Here is a 20822-nt window from a genome sequence, read left to right on the forward strand (position 1 = left end):
CATTTTAATTGTCTCCTCTTCCTCTTTTTTTTTTTCCTTTGAGGGACCTGCCATCTACATGAGACTAGCTGTGGAGAAGTTTCTCACAGAAACGAACGAAATAAAAATTTTCAAAGCGCATATTGATATACATCTTTCTTTCCCTATTACTAGTATATCACCATTAAAAGGCCCCCAGTTCCATCTACCTCCTTACGTATAACTGCTCCAAATTTATTAATAAAATCATATTTCATTGTTATGGGGAAACGATGGCATAAGCCACAGCCCAGTTTGATCAAGTTTTACTGTCTTCATAGGACTGTTATTGCACACCCTGTTATGCATTTCGATGAATTATGTTTAAAATTGATACACTACTATCAGGTATTCGCATATTTACGTATATATATATATATATATATATATATATATATGAAGGGTTTGTTTGCAAAAACCGATAAGTCCATTTTTGAAGATTTTGAAGTACGATCTCTGTCATAGAGTACAAAATAGTACCTTTTAAATTATACATTGGTCACTACATATAAAGGTATATTTTTGAAGTTATGGTCAAAAGAAGCAAAAATTTTCTTATTATTCTCTTTATTTTTCTTGACCTTTAATCGCAAATATCTCTATTTGGCAAATATGGACTTATCGGTTTTTGCAAACAAACTCTTCATATATATATATATATATATATATATATATATATAATATATAGACAAATGGGTGCTTAATCTATTCACAAGCTGAGATGTTTCTTATACGTGTGTTCGTTGTCTTTTTTTTTTATTGCGTAAAGATGAAGCTGTAAATAAAAAACTTGTATGAGTTACCAGCATTGGTGAAATAGTGGTGACTTCTTGGTCGTGCCGGTGACTTACCGGATTTGCAACATGGCACCTTCCTGTCATGTAACATATAGGAGCTTGGTCACCTCAGTCTTATTACCACTTTTCAATTCAATTCAATTCAATTCCATAATTAATTTATTTCCACTGTACAAAAAAGAAAAAGAGGACATTATTCAAAACGGTACAAGGTGTTCATTCATCTGCATAGGGCAGTCTTTTTTTTTCAAATACAATATGCACGAATGCTGTCATAAAAACGACGACTACATAACACTTTAGTTACTTCTTTGTGTTGGACAAACTAAAAGCAAAAGGCGGAAAGTAGTAAAGCACAGAGTTCTTTACATCGGACGACCTCTATATACTGAGTTCTGTATGGCTGATCCGCAATGTACTTCTGAGATTAATATTATGTAGTTAAACAATCTAACCAGGCATGTCTTAAGTAGAGTATTGATAATATTTCACTTCTTTTCATGCATTTGTAAGCGCAGCCAATTATTGTTTGGCAATTGTGAGCGTAAAAAAAAAATAGAAAGGAACCATACTGCACGTATCATTCGTGTTTTCAAAAAGACATGACACAAAACATACACATTATAGGTCTATTCAATGTTCGTGCGTGACGTGTCTTGGTGTGTGTGTGTGTGTGTGTGTGTGTGGGTGTGTGTATGTGGGTGTGTATTTGCGTCTGTTTGTATGTGTGTAGGTATATATACAAATATATGTTAATACAAAGTACAGAGAACAAAGGTTTCACATAAAAAACCTTTTGGACCTTGATCGCAGACTTCTACTCATCTGTTCAAACAATATCAAATGACACGACGCCAATGCAGTTACAATGCTAATGTGCTGAGTAATATGTACGATCTGATTAAAATCATAGGCCATTCACGCAACCGCGTCGGTTTGCTGCTTGAGGGTAAAAGGAGTTGATTTTACCAACCACATTGACTTGTTGCCCCATTCTTCCATATGTTAGTCAAATCCAGTTCTAAAAGCTACCTTCGTTGCAATAATGGAGTTTACCATAATCACGTTTCTGGTCATCATATCAGTTATTTACCACGGTAAGTAGTCAAGACATGGTGTTTTACACACATTTTTTTTTTTTTTTGATAACCGCCAATTAATGTGAATGTTGCCGCATGAGTAGAAGCAATTTCGTGTGAGCAGCCGTTACTTTATATTATTTTGTACTAAGCTGTTTTCTCTGATTGTCACCATGTACAATGTACGCGGAGTTCTTCTGTTCTGTCGAATACAAGCTGTTACCGGCTGGAGCCAAATCATGTGGATACTTCCACCTTAAATGGTGTCTATAGCAAAAAAAAAATGCCGTTTAATAGTGAAGCGCCTACACACACGCACACACACACACACACACACACGCACCTCCACACACTCACACACACACACACAAGCAAACACACGCACTAACAAAATTCACCCTCGGAGACGTTCCCTGCAAGTTTTTGCTGCTGAAGACAAAAGAAGTTGAGATAAAACAAATATGCATGTATTGTTTAAATATATCGTAGTTCACTTCCTGGCATGTGCCTTTACAAAATATGTCATATGTACATGTACTCAATTCTGCGCATGTACAGGTTGTATTTGTTTTTTATTCATTGTTTTTCATCAATCAAAATCTAATTATTTTCGGGAAAGTAATCTTTTGAAAAGATGACTATCAGTAAAGAAACGTTTAAAATGGGCTAGTTTGCTGTTTCTGCAGTTCTTAGCTGATCAGTCAGAAAAAAAAAATTGCTAACAAAAATTAGACAAATGTTAAAGAAAACAAAAACACCACGGACTCTGAAGGAGCTGCTTAAAACGCAATTTTGCATGTTTGATGAGGTAGCTGCTCTTAGCACCTCCTGCTAAAATTGGGATATGAAAAAAAAAAAAAAACCAACACATATTTGTCTTTGGTGGCAGTGCATTTTTTTTTTTTTTTTTTTTTTTGGCAATAGACCAGTTCGTAATTCCACTTTGCGCATGAGCAGAAAAAGGTCATTTGTACCAACAGGCATTTTGGTTTGTAAATTCACTGAGATAAGCATCTGTGATGCGATGATTATTCATGTTATCTTTATCTACTGGTGCTTGCCAGTACATCCACCTGACAGCAAGCATGGTATTTCGCAGTATTAAAGGAAATAGGCTATTATTGCATTCAATACAAAACAATGAAATGAATGCCTGCTAAGTTGTCAACTGATAGAGTATTCTGATCACCTGCTCTAAACGCAAGCTCATTCTTTGTTTGAACATGAATTCCATAGATTGTTACGTCGGGCAAACTTATGCATTATGCCGCTTTGAAAACGAGTGAAGTGCCTAACCAACTGAGAAAAAAGAAAGGTCATTTGTACCAATGTGTACATGAGCTAATTACGAACTGGCTTATTACTGGGTTGTTCCCATTCACGACTGCGGAAAATTAACCCTTTCCTTTTTTTTCCCCCGCAAATTGCAAACTCAAATTGGAAAGGAATATATTTGACGTTGGAAATGCAGTCTTATCTCGTGGTAGGTATTCCCGAACATGGTCTTTCTTCCACGTACCGCTGCACTTCGGGCTATTTAACAAAATGAATGTATATAAACTCATCGCATTCAGCTCATTTCTCTAGAGATAACATTGTCTAGATGGTCATAGTCAAAGGTAGCCATGATCATATCTTTATTTATAAACCAGAGTTTGAAATGTTATTTCAAACCAGAAAGTGTCTGCAAACCTACAGCTTATGAATAACGTTTGGTGACTTCCAAACTCATGTTCATCTTTGCTGCAGGCCATGTAAGATCAGAAAATGTGATACCAGAAGGTGTCGTATTGACTCAACCTCACGCTGTCTTCTGGGAAGGACAAGACATGAGTAGCATTCCTTGTAGGTTTAAAGGAAACCCATCGGTGCTCTATTGGATGAAAGGTAAAGTCGTGTCATGGTTAACAATCTTGCATACTACGATGTGATTGGCTCTTCTTGCATTTTTGTGTTTTAAATGCTTCCTTCACTGTTTTTATAAAATGTTTTTATTTTGTAGTTTTGTTACCTTTGTCTATGCTTTATCTTTTTTATACGTAGAAATACCTTATTGATTAATGACTGAATGCAGAATATATATTCATGCATACCTGGCATTATGTTACAAATCCATTTTGCAACCCATTCAAAGACATCTTCAATGTAAGCTCTAGGTGGAAATGATGAAACTTCCCGTTTCAACAACATTCTTTAATGGTGGTTCTCCTTTGCTCAGCTTTTGATGTCTGAGGGGCCTTTTGAAAGCCGTTTGCTAAGGTTTACCGCGTTTTTCAGGTAATTCATCTATCAGTCATAAATTGTAATAAAGCTGATGCGTTCAGCATCGCCATTTCTAATTGTCTCGTCTATATGAATATCTTTACAATTACAAATGTGGAGAGGATAACGATAATTAAAGTTTTTTTTTTTTTTCGTAATCCGACCAGCTGATCCATCTATAGAAATAACTTTAACAAACACAGATTCTCCCTGATAACCGCGAATACCTGGTTTTATCTTGCCATAATTACTGCTGTGACGGGTATGGAAAATTATGAATCACATCTTGGCAGTGTTTAATAATTCCAAACCTTACAAAATGAAACAATATTATTTTCAGTTGTACTTGTGGATGCCCGTATAGCTTATTTTTGTTGTAATCTAATTCCCTGATCTATATTCGTTACAGATGAATTTGTTAATACTACAGAGGAGTTGATAACATTTTCTAATGGAGTGAAGGGTGGTGTTGGTATCGAGGAAGGTATTCTAGATCTAACTGATGACTACAGCCTTGTGTTCAAACGTGTCGAACTCGGCACCGCCGGCAAGTACATATGTAGTGTCGTGAACACTGAGGGCATACTCATCCACAACAACATCATTGTCACTGTTCATGGTAAGTTCTATCAAAAGTTACAAGTATTGAAGCAAGAAGCTGCAGAAAAGTATCTCTCCTAATGCATATACAGTGCATAAACTGACATCTGACAGATCCTCATGCGTTTGTTGCCTTATGTAATTTCATTATTATTCTGGTTTATCTGCTTAATTATGTTGTTTCGTTATTATTGTTTTTTTATTTCCATCTGAGAAGATGGCTGGATAGCCCATATTCAGCTACGTTTAGCTGGTCTTCAATGGGGTCCAGTTGGATGTGAGTTGGGTCCACTTCACCGGGTTAAAACCCTGCTCTTTGCGATGAATGAATGAAGCGGGATCTTTTACGTGCATGAGTTGTTATTCCCTCACACACGGGACCTCAATTTTATGTCCTATCCGACATGTATCAATGTCATGCAGTTTAATAGTGACATGACATAACACTTGCCTGTGTTTGTACACTCTTCCCGTATTTTGATCAGGAGATGAAATAATGACTCTGTTTTGCTTGTTCTTGTAAAATATGTTTATTTTTAACATTATGTATTCGAGCTTTGACGTTCATGTTAAAAATACTATCTTAGACTTGTTCAGTGTTATCACTATCATGTCATGTCCTAATGTTATTGAAATCTGCTATATTTGCTGTTATGTCTCTATCACTACCATTGGATATTATTTTGGTAGTATAAAATGACAGTGACAATCCCAGATGAGATGTTCGTTGGTTCGTATTTGTTTCTCAAATCAAATGAATTTACATGGGTGTGAAAATTTTAAACAAGAGCATAACCAAATGACAAATAAACAACTTAAAAGTGTAGTTTATACTTTAAACACAATACCAAAAGTCGGTGTAAAACAGTATTAGTTGCATAAGACAATACAGAAAAGGCAGTACACTGTCCTGTGAGTCAACAAGGAAGCACGAGACCGTCAGCTTAAGCATGGCTTGACTGGTATGATGAACTCATTGTAGATATAGCTCAGGTTTGCCCTCACGAAAAGTATTTTTTTTTTTCACATTGCAATATTCTGCTCCAGAGGGAAAACGAGGGTGTGAGTCAGTGCGGTGTGTGGGCAGTATGTGCGTTAAGGCGATGGCTAGTAACTGATCAGTGGAAATCAGTGGGAATGCTGGAGGATGATTATTCCAATCCTTGTGGGATTCATTTAAGAGTATATTATATATCCATTGTTGTGTGAAAACTATTTGCTTCAGAATGGTCTCATAGTCAAATAATGTGCAGTTTAATGTTTCCAGGTTAGCGTGCCTGGCCAGTGACGGGGCGTTAATCTGCACATTACTTGAATATGAGACCGTTCTGAAGCAAATAATTTTCACTTTCAATAATGTACTCTTAAATGAATCCCACAAGGATTGGAACAATCATCCTCCAGCATTCCCACTGATTCCCACTGATCGGTTACTAGCCATCCCCTTTAAATGCATGTGTTGGGGCCATACTATATTGATACAATTATTTTTCATTAAAGGGAGTAGGGCATAGATTTATGTTAATCTATAGTACGCATGTAACAATAATATTTCCTCCATGTGAACAACAAGAATTTCAAATGCAGACAACACCGACACTGACAGTGTGGAAGGGGGAGACCGCTTCATTGCCATGTGAGCTTCCTTACACGCCCTATCGGGTCCAATGGGTCAATGAATCAAGTGGAGAGGTGGTAGCGAGTTATACAGATGGTATCTTCAGCTCCCCTTCTGACGCAGATAGAGGACTCAGAATGGAGGAGGATTTTAGTCTGACGATACGGGAAGTCAGTGTCCTGGACGAAGCAACTTTAAAGTGCGAAATCTTCACGCATGACTCCAGGAGTTGGGAAAATTTTACGGAGCTTACCGTGAATGGTATGTACTTGCTATGGGATACGTGCTGGTTGGAAGTAAATTCGGAAGGTTCATTTAATTTCGTGTTTGCTCTCATCCCACATACCAACCAACAAAAGATAAATAGTTGGAACATATCCATGTTTGAAGATTATATGAGGGAAAGGCAAACTGGCTCAAAAGCAGTCTACAATTTAGCCAAGATCCAAAATCTTACAGGAAGACACCTAGTGAAGCCTTCTTTCATGATGCCCGGCTCTTATCTTTAATGAGAACAAGGGGGGGGGGGTCTCTGAACACACAATTTGATTAACGGCTTGATTTCCCTGTTCGTATGAAGCTCTTGCCAAACAAATTCATGATCAAATGACCCGAAAAATTGCAATTTTTATTTCACGATAACTTGCATATCGTGTCATGCCGGCAGTCTGTCGACTATAAATTCACTGCATGAAAATTTAAAGTAAGTAATGAATTAACCGTGTGTGTGATTTTGAGTATGCTGTTTTTTGTTCTTGCTTTTTTTTTTACCATGATTGCAATTTGAGGTTGATTATTGTCTTTTCCGAAGGCTTGCACTATTCCAAAGATTCCACAAATCAAACAGTTGTCGCCAATTCGAATTATTACTATTTTGTTACGTTTAAACAAAGCTTATTATCCAAATGACCTGTTAATCCGACAGTTTGTTTTCCTTCAAAATTCAAATTAGGTGTATATGCCATAAGTGACATAGGTTTCGTTGACATAGAAATTGAACAGGGTTCGTCGATTCGACAAACCCCCCCCCCCCCCCGATAATCTGACATAGGAACAATGTTCTTTATTCACGTTCCGTGATGTCTGTTTGCTTACCGTCTTACAGCTTACGGGGAGGGTCCTACCTTTGATGGCTGTCAGGGACTTACTCATTGTAGTACAGAAGTGAACGTCCGAGAATTCAACCTTTCGTGCACAGTGCGCGGGGCAAAACCTGAAGTTCCAATATCAATGGCAGTGGCTGGGAACTCAAATCTAACGCTCCTTGAAGCAATCATCGAGAGACGGGAGGATGGTACCAGCAACCAAATTCTCTACGCGAAAGTTTCGATGAGCCCAAATAGGAGCAACGAAACATTTACATGCAATGCTACCGGAGAAGCAGTGCACGGAATTGCAAGTGTAACGATAATTGTGAAAGTGAAATCTGGTAAGAAAGAACAAAAAAAAAACACACACACACACACACATACCTTTACATATGACTAAAATTGAAAGTGAATTCAATGTCAATTCAAATTTTACCAACATGAAGTAAAGAACACATTGGCTACGATAAGTTCGAAAGCACATTCATGGAGGAGAGTAAAGACATCTTGTTGCAAATATCACATCGGTCTTATCTAAATCTTGTGTGCGTATGAATAGTTTCTTCCCTGATTTTGAAAATAAACTTCTTTCTCCTCTTTGAAAAAAGATAAATTTTGACTATTGCTGCTTCATTGGAACTCGAGAACTATTTGATTTAAATATGTTTTGTTTTATTTTTTGTAAAACGGACTTTAGAAACGGTTTTGTTTTTTTTTTAACTAGGACACATTCTACAAGATTTTTATGCGTGCAATCGCACATGTCAAATACATATCTCGAAACAGCTCTCGCAAACACATACACCAAAGCATATCATGTATCAATCGTCTTCTCTAATATGTCAATTCTCCTTAACGTCCCTACAATACATAAAGCATTCCTACTTATTTCATCTAATTTCCTTTTTCATCCCTGAACAGAAAAAAATTCACGGACCGCACTTATCTTAATAATTGTTATGCCTGTGATTGCTGTCGTCTTGGGTCTCCTATGTTTTCTCTTGTTTAAACGGAATGGTTGCAACAGGATACGAGATGATGGACCCAAGAAAGGTATGGATGTTTATGTCCGTATATATGAAATGGGAAAGTTCAAAAAAATATTATAAAAGCGTCCTAATTGATTTCTTAGTAACTAACATTACTTTTTGGAAGTTAACTATTATGTGTTATCTGAAAAAAGGTATAACGAAATGCAATAATTTACACAGACAACAACATAATTTATTGAGACAAGTTTGCAGTGACATCAATAATGAAACTTGGAGCAGACTAATTGAATTTGACGTCATCAGATATATGTTTAAGAATACATGCCCTCTCAAAATAATTCAAGAAAAAAGGCAAGATCTCGTCCTATGAATCCCATTTTTTATCATGAATATGCTGATAATAGAGTGAATATGGATGATACTTGATATCAATCCTTCGTAAGTGTTTGCAAGGTTGTATTTATAATATAGACATTACCTCTTTTTTTTTCGTCAGTAACGCTAAATTATATATATATAATATATATATATATATATATATATATATGTGACCCTGCACCTCAAAACAAACAAAAAGTCGCTAGACATGAATTTTTAGTTAAGACCATATTATGAAAGAACAGACTTTAAGCTTTCAAAATGATGTATAACTCAAATCAAATGGACTCTCCTAACCTATCTAAATATTGGAAAGAAAGCACAAACTCAGGAAAAGTAGGAACTGAGAAAAGAGGCTCTGAAGTACAGTGTCTATTCAAGCGCTTAATCTTTACCAAACCGTGCTGGCTGTGCGATGAATGGGACGAAAAAACAGGAAGTAAACCACCAGGGTAACAACAATGAAGGGATTATCAGATTAAACTGAAATTAAACATGCCTCATTAACCTATTCTGTCCATAATTTATGCCAACTTTCAAAGCAGTAGCACTATCCTTTTAAAAGCTATTAGAGTTGAAAGTGAAGAGTGTGGACAAGGTTTTTCAGAAATGAAAAAGGGATTCTAAAGACACACCTAATCACACTATTCTACCAAAAATGTTCGAAATAAACTGCTAAAAAAACACACTTTTCTGCCCGTTTTATGATACCAAATTTTAGCATAATGTAAAAGAAGACCCGCTCTTTCAGAAAATATGAAATAGTCAAGTTCGGCTGGGCTGACCCATTTCACTTATTTTCAGTCCTCACGCAAAATCAGTGTGTGCGACTTCATGTTCGTTTTGAGGTGCACGGTCACATATATATGTATATATAAAGAGTTTGTTTGCAAAAACCGATAAGTCCATATTTGCCAAATGGAGATATTTGCGTTTAAAGGTCAAGAAAAATAAAGAGAATAATAAGATTTTTTTTGCTTCTTTTGACCATAACTTCAAAAATATACCTTTATATGTCGTGACCAATATATCATTTAAAAGGTATTATTTTGTACTTTATGACAGAGATCGTACTTAAAAATCTTCAAAAATGGACTTATCGGTTTTTGCAAACAAACACTTCAGATGTATGTGTATAGACTCGTAGCAAAGGGACATAATGAAGTGAATTAGCTGGCCTTGATCTGTTGTATAATACATTGTGCTATCACTGATATCATATGTAAGTAAATAATGCTAACAATAAGGTGGCTAAATTTCTGGTTTCGAATGGCAAAGGTGGGCAGCGAACTAATCGGACTACACCCATGAATCCCCAGCTACTGGGGCTTTAAAATCCTACTTTAATATGAAGTAAATATACAGTGTTGATATGCAGTATTTTTTTCGTTTTGTTATTATTATTATTATTATTATTTATTCGACCAGGTAAAGAATATAGGATACATATCATTAACATCATAAACATGAAACAAAAACCAGAATGAACATTACAAGGGATACAATGTACTGTACACGTTACACAAAGTGAAAATGAAATGAAAGGAGACTACATGAGGGTCAGGGCACACAAAAGTAAACACATTTACTATTGCCCGTAGGCATGTGAACCCACATATGTTGCCCCTAAGAAACATTTAACAATCATTAAAAAATTATCACTCAACCCTAGCTCTCCCCCACCCCTTAACTCCATAATCCTTATCAAACTTCAAAACATAAAAAACACTATACAATTCCAATATAATCATCCAACCCTTGACTTCATTTATAAATAATTATTATTCATACGTTAATTTCAAAAACTGAACAAAATACGTCAAGATAGATGTAGGAGATTCCTCGATTTCCACCGACCCCCAACCCTAAGCCTGTAATCTCTTAGAACATAATCATCATTGTCGTCAGCATAAAAATAAAAATGAAGCACATGTGTACAAATCAAAACTGAAACTATCTCTCAATGTGATTAATACCCCATCAAACACCGAGAATGTAAACTCAGCTAACAATTAATTTTTATACTGTTACCACAACGACTCAATGTTCAACGTGAACAAATGATGAATTGTGCACACCCACATATCATAACAGTCACATATGCCGAATTTCAAATCAATTGCCCAATTGTTATTTGTTTTTGTTCATCTTTGTTACTTTAGTTTTTGTTCTCAAGCTATCTTTCCATCGTTTCGAGAAAGACCGATAGAAAGCCTTTGTTATACGAATAAATGTGTACATAAATAGGTCTATACATGTTCCAAAATGGATGCTCATTAAAATTGCATTGAACCCTGTGCTAAAATGCCGTCATTAAAATTGTCGCCCATAAGGATAAGTCTAGATGAATGAAGACATCAAGCATCTGCCTCCTGTACTAGCCTAAGGGCATAGGGCAAAAGATCTTGTGATCAGATAATGTTCTTTGCCAAATTCACGATTGCAGAAGGAAGGGAAAAAGATAATTATTAGTTTTGTTGCTTTGTGTGGGGACTATGTATCATACCCTATTGTCTAGATTTTTTTTTTCTACTGAATTATGATGAAATCGTATAGAGAATGGAAATATGCGAAAGAGGTAGCGACTACAACAGCCATTTACACTTGCCTACTACTTACCAGGAATGTATTTGATGGGATATTCCCGTCTAGAGCTTTTATTATTTCATGATTTTTTTTTCTAATGTTAACAAGAGTGAGATTATTCAATACCAGGATGGACAAACATTAGATGGTCATTTACGTCCCGCGGAAATATCAATATTTCAATAAAAACTAAAAATATCTCAAACAGGTGATATACCGCACTTGCTATTGCAAAGCTTTTGACAGATTCATCCATTTCGATTTTTTTTTATTACCTTTGCTTTCGTTTTTAATAGAGATAGAGGAAGAGCTGTTGCCCATGACCGTTGAAAAGCCATGCGTATCCAACCAAAATGAGCAACGGACACTGTCAGAACAAGAAAGTAAGCGATACACTGCAAATAGCCTTGCTTATCCATTATATCTTTGTATAGTTTGTGAAAGGTTGTCCTACTAAAAGACCGGAATATCATACACATTGCAATGATTGAACGACAGAAACACTTATTGTACAACAATCTTTAGACTTACAAAAGGGTTGTTATAACTCAACCGACGGGCTTTTAAGTTTTATGTTTCACCGATCATAGATCAAAGGTCAAGAATGGTAATAGTAGGTGCTCTAGACCCTCCACCCAAACCTTTCAGATGATCGGGATTCTGCCGTCGCCAAGATTAATGCTTGGAATTATTCACCGGTGAATATGCATTCTGAACGGAAAAAGTTTGTGGAGGAATGCAAGAAGCTAGAAATCAATTTGCCGAATTAGTACATGTCTTATGACACGTTCAGGACTACATTGTACTTCACGTTTCATCATTGATACGTTTCAAAATTTAGAATGCACATAAGACATCACTCACAAAAATGAGTGTCAATAAGGAGAGGAATGATAAGAAAAACAGGAACGAACCAATTGATATAGTTCAGAATTTAAAGAGTTGTAACAGAGTGTTGGCTATAATAATATTGATAAAATTCTTTTAAGAAAATCCATTAATTATATTGTTGATCCTTTGGCACATGGTTAGTTTACCTTTGGGAAGGATGATTAAAAAAATGTTCAACATATCACATTTAATGCATATTTGTACTACAGGTCGGTTGTATCACAAAACGTCCTACCATATATACATAATAATCCATTCTCTTTTTTCTTTTTCTTTTTTTGCAATAGAGCCTAAAATATATGGAGATATCAGTATCTGTTCTAATTAAACCATAACTGTAAACGGTTTAGTCTGGCAACACTTTTATTATAACTATAGTTTACATTTTGTGTATCTAACATTTCTTAATTGATTTTACGGATTCGAATTTGTACAGTGGTTGTTTCTATCCAAAACTCACATTTTGGAACTATTTTAAAGCAATAATGCTGGATACAGAATGATACAATGATACAGAAAATTTATCAAGTATTCTCCCTTGTTTATTATTTGTTGATGATTCAATTGTACTCTAAAACTGTATTTTTCTTTTCTAGTTTAGATAATGAGTTATTGATTGATCGAGTTAAAGAAATTACTTCACTGGACAACAGCTAACGAATTGTCAATTAATCTTAAAAAAAAACAACAACTAAATGTATGTTTCAGTAATCCCTTATAAAACCTATCCCAGGAACATTTCCTTGGATAATATAGCCGTGGAAGAAGTTTCATAAATTAAATTTGTAGGTTTGTTTCTTGATAAACGCACCTGGAATTTGCATATTGGTTTAATTTGCCGTACAATCTGGGAAAAAAAAATATCGGCATAATATATAAAGTTAAATTTTGCTTTCCCAAAAATGTTTTATTAATGTTACATTCATATTTCATTTCACCCTATTTGAATTATGGCATTCTCGCCTGGGCAATATTCATTTTTCATATCTAGAATGAATATTATCATTTCATTATCCTATTATTCATAGAGAATCGTGTAAATGTCGTACCAATGACTTGTTTCATCAAAATAATATTTTCAAAATGAAAGATTTGTATTGTTTAGGTTGAAATGTATGTTGGGAGTGTACGTTAACCGTCCTGCCCTACTTTTTTCAAAAGGAAGCAAGTAACATCGAGTACAAATGCTACAAGTGAAAATAACATGTTTGTGGGGTACACCCCCCAGCATGGAAATTTGTGATGAGAAATAATGTCGGTATTGGTGCAAATGATATTGTGATACATTTATGATAATTTGAAGAGTATTGATATTCCCATAGAAACTCACTATTATGTAACTTGCTTCCTTTTGCCAAAGCATTATAGATTTGTAGCAAACATGAAAAATCTGGCAAGAGGAAGAATGTGACAATCACATCATGAGTATGTTACTTGCTTCCTTTTCCAAAGTATTATTGTAGAAAACATGAAAAATCTGGCAAAAAGAAGCATGTTACAATCATATCATGAGCATGCTACTTGCTTCTTTCTTCCAAAGTATTATAAATTTGTAGCAAACTTAAACAAAATGGCAAAATGAAGTAAGTGACAATCATATCATAAGCATGTCACTTGCTTCCTTTTGCCAAAGTATATCAGACTTTTAGCAAGCATGAAAAATCTGGCAAAAGGAAGCAAGTGAGAATCATATCATGAGAATGTGTACCTGTTTCTTCTGCCAAAGTAATATAGATTTGTAGCAAACATTAAAAATGGCAAAAGGAAGGAAGGGACAATTATATCATAACGATGTTACTTCCTCCCTTTTGCCAAAGTATTTTAGATTGTGTATAAATATGTGTATAAATGATTTGGCAAAGGGAAGCAAGTGTCCATCATATCATGGGGTTGTTACTTGCTTCCTTTGCCATTTTTTCATGCGATTATGTACATTTTTTTTTCCTTTGCCACCCGAATATAACTTTAGCTTATATTTAACTTTTGGATTTTTAAGTTACATAGAGCATGCCTCTAATAGGCCCAATCAATCAAAAAGTCAATATTCATAAAAATGTCACTTGCTTCCTTTTGTCAAAGAAGGGCCGCGTACAGTGTAGTTCATTCCCCCCCCCCCCCCATCACGGTCTCAGACAGACGAATGATTGCGACTTTGCTTTCATATGAATGATTTTTCTCTTACATGACAGTCCCATTGATGGCTTCAACTAGAGTTGAAATGACGGAAGAATCTGAAGGTATAAGTGGATCGAACGTATCCCAAAAAGATAAATGTAATGACACAGACCGTGGAGGAGATATAAGTGTATCGAACGAATTCGGAAAAGAGGAAAGTAATGGCAAAGACCGTGGAGGAGATATAAGTCGATGGAACGAATCCGAAAAAGAAGAAAGTAATGACACAGACCATGGAGGAGCTATAACTGGATCGAACGAATCCGAAAAAGAGGAAAGTAATGACACAAACCGTGGAGGAGCTATAACTAGATCGGACAAATCCGAAAAAGAGGAAAGTAATGACACAGACCGTGGAGGAGCTATAACTGGATCGAACGTATCCGAAAAAGAGGAAAGTAATGAGACAAACGGTGGAGAAGATATAACTGGATCGAACGTATCCGAAAAAGAGGAAAGTAATGACACAGACCTTGGAGGAGCTGCTATAAGTGGATCAAAGGAATCTGAAAAAGAGGAGAGAAATGGTACAGACGGTGGCGGAGCTTTAAGTGGATCGAAAGAATCCGAAAAAGAGGAAAGTAATGACACGGACCGTGTAGGAGCTATTAGTGGATCAAACGAATTCCAAAAAGAGGGAAGTAATGACACAGACCATGAACGAGGTATAAGTGGATCAAACCAGTCCGAAAAAGAGGAAAGTAATGACACAGACCGTAGAGGAGCTATGACTGGATCGAACGAATTAAAAAAAGAGGAAAGTAATAACACAGACCGTGGAAGAGCTGCTATAAACGGATCAAACGAATCCGTAGAAGAGGAATTCAAAGACACAGACCGTGGAGGAGATATAAGTGGATCGAATGAATCTAAAGAAAAGGAAGGCAAAGACACAGACAATGGAGGAGATTTAAGTGGATCGAACCAATCCGTGGAAGAGGAATTCATAGACACAGACCTTGGAGGAAATATAAGTGAATCGAATGAATCAAAAGAAAAGGAAGGAAAAGACACAGACAATGGAGGAGATTTAAGTGGATCGAGCCAATTCGTGGAAGAGGAATTCATAGACACAGACCATAAAGTAAATATAAGTAAATCGAATGAATCAAAAGAAAAAGAAGGCAGAGACACAGACAATGGAGGAGATATAAGTGGATCGAACCAATTCGAAGAAGAGGAACTCATAGAAACAGACCGTAAAGGAAATATAAGTGAATCGAAAGAATCCAAAGAAAAGGAAGGCAAAGACACAGACAATGGAGGAGATTTAAGTGGATCGAACCAATTCGTGGAAGAAGAATTCATAGACACAGACCTGGAAGGAAATATAAGTGAATCAAATGAATCCGACGAAAAGGAAGGCAAAGGCAGAGACAATGGAATAGATATAAGTGGATCGAGCCAATCCGTGGAAGAGGAATTCATAGACACAGACCTTGGAGGAAATATAAGTGAATCGAATGAATCAAAACAAAAGGAATGCAAAGACACAGACAATGGAGGAGATTTAAGTGGATCGAGCCATTCCGTGGAAGAGGAACTCATAGACACAGACCTTCAAGGAAATATAAGTGAATCGAATGAATCCGATGAAAAGGAAGGCAAAGACAGCGACAATGGAGAAGATAAAAATGGATTGAACCAATTCGAAGAAGGGGAGTGCAAAGACACGGACCGTCGAGATTGCGGATTCGGTGATGGTAAGTATACTCGATGTCATCTGTCAACACATGTCAGGCCAATGTGCGTCGTTAAAGAAGAACTGTTTTGCTGCTGTCTCCAGTGCTGTTGGAGCAAAATTGCCAAGACGTTATTTCATTTCACCATTCATTTCATCTTCATTTTTGGTGTGTGAATTTGTTATCTTGTATGCAATATATGATACTGTTAATATGTATAGCATAGAGTTACTTATATCAACATTCTCAATCTGTACAAAGATACGTCCAAAATCGACCAATTGAGTTGTTCATCTTAATGGAATGAGAACTATATTGTATTGATAACGACAAAGATTATGTGAAATGTTGCTTTTACTACCGAAGAATCGTAATCTCTAGTGAATCGTTACACAATATCCATACGGATGAGGGAAATCCTGGTGGGACAACAACATGTCACACATCATTACACCGAAACAAATCACCACCACTAATCAAACTTAAAGCAATGAAAATGTTATTCTTCCCTCGACTCCTAAGACGACATGGTCCCAGCCTCGAGCCATCTTGACTTCCCACTTGGACCGAACAGGCCACACCCAACTCGTACAAATGCATATTCATCGTTCATGACAAATTACATAAAAGTAAAATGTTGAAACTGGTAAACTTCGATGCATACAAGAACAACGGACGTCTATATTTAGGGGCGTAGTAGAACTGAAGTTTCTTCAACCCCCCCCCCCTTAAAGAAAAGAAAATTTGTCTTTTTGCTTTCATATGAATGATTATTAAATGTGAATAGCCTCATCGACGCCCAGAAATGGAACTCCAAAGACAGAGGAACCTGCCAGAAAATCAAGAGGATCCAAAATACCCGTAGGTAAGGTATACAAGTGCATACTCCCTGAATAAGATGTGGGGAGATTGAACGAATCGGAAGAAAAGGAAAAAAGTACATAGATCTTGCAGATTGCAAATTTGGTAACTGAATGACAAACAGAATTAAGGGAAAGTGTGTCGCCTCTGAAACTTTTCTACCACCTTGACGTATAAAAAGTGCTACGAAATTGAAATTAAAATTGTAACAAACACAATATATGACATATTTTATTTCAGTGTATTTTTGTATTACGCATGGATTACTACAAATCATGCTGATATTTTTTTTTTTCGTAGGTATTAATACTGAATTGCCCTAGTGCTTGCAACAGGTTGTGAAACACATGTTTGCTTTTATTGTGTCAATCTTGTCCTCTATATAGCTTGTTACTTTAATTACATTATCTCTTTGGACAAGAAAAAAATAATAATTTTCTAAAGGGAATGGCCGAAAGATTTTAAGCGAAATGTTGTAGGGAAAAAAAATGTTATAGGAAAAAAATATGATATTTATTTTTATTCACGATTCAATCGAATAGAATCATCATCAGAAAAAAAAAAAAATCCTAATGCTGCTTGTTACAACGTCCTGCGTCAAAAGCTGGTCTTACCAAGAAACACAATTCAAGAAAATTTGCAACAACAGCTTCCAATGGATGCTTCAGAACTTGACAGAGGGCAGCTATTTAACACACATGGTTCATGCTGTAACATTCTTGATCTCAATTACAAAACTACCTAAAATGTATATGTGAAGAAAAGATGATTCGAGGAATGCTTTGTTGTTTAATGGGAATGATGAATTTAAAAGTACAAAGAGTACATGCCCTCCAGCTTTTTACTCATCATGAAGGTTTGTAGTTTCACAAATCGACACCACGAAACAATATCTATCAATTATTTTTCACAATGACTTAAAAAGTAAAATGAGTGCAAACTTTAGAAGAGGGTTGAACGATTACCAGACCTTGCAATAAAGAACGTCTATATATATTCCAAAAAAAATTTTTTACCCATTTGTACCAAATGATTGAAAAATCACGTCCAATTAATATTTAAAGGATATACACAGTATAGGTCTACTGCTGCATAAATTTCATTTGGACGATTTTATTTAGAAGATTTCAATACTTTTCGAATTTGTGGGTCTTACAAAATCTTTATGGGGTGGTGAATTTTTGCCAGTTTTTAAAACAAATATCTGCGTCCTGTTTTTTCTTGTCGATTTGGAGAGAGGGAGAAAAAAAAAACAATTGCATAACAGTAAAATGTTGAAACTGGTAAATTTCGATGCATACAAGCACAACGGAAGTCTATGTTTTGGGTATACTACCCCCACCCCTTAAAGAACCGAATATCTGCCTTTTTTTCATATGAATGATTATTCTTAAACGTGAATAGCCTCATCGACGCCCAAAAATGGAACTCCACGGATTGAGAAACCTGCCAGAAAATCAAGAGGATCCAAAATACCCGTAGGTAAGGTGTACAAGTACATAGTCCCTGGAAAAGATACGGGGAGATTGAAAGAATCGGAAGAAAAGGAAAGAAAGTATATAGATATTACAGATTGCAAATCTAGTAAACTTGGGGTGGTACACGGAGCCATCTGATAGACAGCATTGAATAAGGGGAGTGTGTCGCTTGTGAAACTTTTATACCATTATTTACAGTCCTTGACGAATAAAAACTGCTTACGAAATTAAAGAAATTCTAACAAACACAATCTGTGACATATTATTTGAGTGTATTTTTTAAGGTGCAACATATAGATTATTAGCCATGATGACCATAATCTTTTTTTTCGTAGAATTACTAATACTGAAATTGCCTTAGTGCTTGCAACAGGTTATGAAACACCATCTTGTTTTTTAATCTTGTCATCTATATAGCTTAATACGTTAATTGCATAATCCCTTTGCACAAAATGCAAAAAGAAAGAATAATATTCTATAGTGAATGGCCAAAAGACTATAAGCGCAATATAATCGAACAAAAAGATGTAATTCATTTTTCTCACGATTTAATTGAGTCGAATCATTATCAGAGAAAAAAACCAAATGCTGCTTGTTAAAACGCCATTCGCTAAAGCTGGTCTTACCAAGAAATACAATTTAAGAAAATTCGCAACAACAGCTTCTAATGGATGCTTCAGAACTTGACAGAGGGCAGCTTTAAAAAAAAAACAAAACAAAACAAAAACATGATTCATGCTGTTACATTATTTGATCTCAACCAAAAAGAAATGTATATGTGAAGAAAAGGTGATTTGAGTCATGCTTTGTTGTTTGATGGGATTGATGATTTTAAAAGGACAAACAGTACATGACATGTAGCTTTTTATTCCTGATGAAGGTTTGTAGTTTATCGAATCGACACCACGATATAATATCTATAAATTATTCTTCACAATGACTTGAAAAAAATTGTGCAAACTTGATAAAGAGTGCTGAATGATTACCAGACCTTGCAATAAAGAACGGCTATATATTACACATGTATTTTTTAATCCATTTTTACCAAATGACTGAAATATCAAATTCACAGTTAGAGGATAGATATAGGTCTACTGCTGCAGATATTTTATTTGGAAAATTTTATTTGGAAGATTTGCAACAACAGCTTCCCATGAATTCTTCAAAACATGACAGAGAGCAGCTTTTTAACGACACACATGATTCATGCTGTAACATCCTTGATCTTAACTACGAAACTACCTAAAATGTATATGTGAAGAATAAATGATTTGGGAAATGCTTTGTTGTTTGATGGGAATGATGAATTCAAAAGGATAAAGAGTACATGCCGTCTAGCTTTTTACTCCTGATGAAGGTTTGTAGTTTCACGAATCGACACCATGAAATGATATCTAATAATTATTCTTCACAATGACTTAAATAGTAAAATGAGTACAAAAATCCTTGAGTGCTGAACGATTACCAGACCTTGCTACAAAGAACGGCTGTATATTACAAATGTGTTATTTAACCCATTTGTACCAAATGACTAAAAATTCACGGCTAATGAATAATGAAAGGATAGATATAGGTCTACTGCTGCAGAAATTAATTTGGAAGATTTTACTTCGAAGATTTTGATACTTTTCAAATTTGTGGGTCTCATAAAATTCTTTATAAGGTGGTGATTTTTGCAACTTTTTTAAAGCAAGTATCTGCGTCATGTTTTCCTTTTTTTCTTGTCGTTTTAATGAGAGGGAGAGAGAACAATTACACAACAGTTAAATGTTGAAACTACTAAATATCGATGCATACAAGATCAGCGGACGTCTATTCTTTTGGGGTGTACTAGATCTGAAGTTCCTTCAACCCCCACCCCTTAAAGAACCGAATAATTGCCTTTATGTTTTCATATGAATGATTATTCTTAAACGTGAATAGTCTCATCGACGCCCAAAAATGGAACTCTACAGACAGAAGAACCTGCCAGAAAACCGAGTGGATCCAAAATACCCGTAGGTAAGGTATACAGGTATAATAGTCCCAGAAAAGGTTATGGAGAGTTTGAAAGAATCGGAAGAAAAGGAAAGAATGTACATAGATCTTGCAGATTGCAAATTTAGTAAACTTGGGGTGTTACACGGAGACATCTGAAAAACAGCATGAAGGGAAAGGATGTCGCTGTGAAACTGTTTTTACCACTCTTTGTAATCCTTGACGAACAAAAACTGCTTACGAGATGAAAGAAATTGTTACAAACACAATCAATGACATATTTAATTGGAGTGTATTTATAGGTGTAACAGAATGTGACCCTGTACCACAAAACAAACAA

At 35.6% G+C, this 20822-nt stretch overlaps 1 protein-coding gene across 1 annotated transcript; it reads left to right on the forward strand.

Annotated features, from left to right (window-relative positions):
• Nucleotides 1–1860: 1860 nt before the first annotated feature.
• LOC140229712 (uncharacterized) lies at nucleotides 1861–12188 on the forward strand. Its single transcript, XM_072309953.1, has 7 exons — nucleotides 1861–1912; nucleotides 3644–3781; nucleotides 4566–4775; nucleotides 6330–6635; nucleotides 7480–7803; nucleotides 8384–8515; nucleotides 12067–12188. Exons 1-7 carry the CDS (start codon nucleotides 1861–1863, stop codon nucleotides 12186–12188), a joined length of 1284 nt encoding a protein of 427 aa, XP_072166054.1.
• The last annotated feature ends 8634 nt before the right edge of the window (nucleotides 12189–20822 follow it).

This window comes from Diadema setosum, chromosome 6, assembly GCF_964275005.1.
Source record: "Diadema setosum chromosome 6, eeDiaSeto1, whole genome shotgun sequence".
Taxonomy (NCBI): domain Eukaryota; kingdom Metazoa; phylum Echinodermata; class Echinoidea; order Diadematoida; family Diadematidae; genus Diadema; species Diadema setosum.

Coding starts and splice junctions, on each gene's coding strand:
- LOC140229712 (XM_072309953.1), top strand. CDS start 1,861: ATGGAGTTTACCATAATCACGTTTCTGGTCATCATATCAGTTATTTAC. Junction 1,913..3,643: donor CATATCAGTTATTTACCACG/GTAAGTAGTCAA, acceptor TCTTTGCTGCAG/GCCATGTAAGATCAGAAAAT. Junction 8,516..12,066: donor AGATGATGGACCCAAGAAAG/GTATGGATGTTT, acceptor CAAACCTTTCAG/ATGATCGGGATTCTGCCGTC.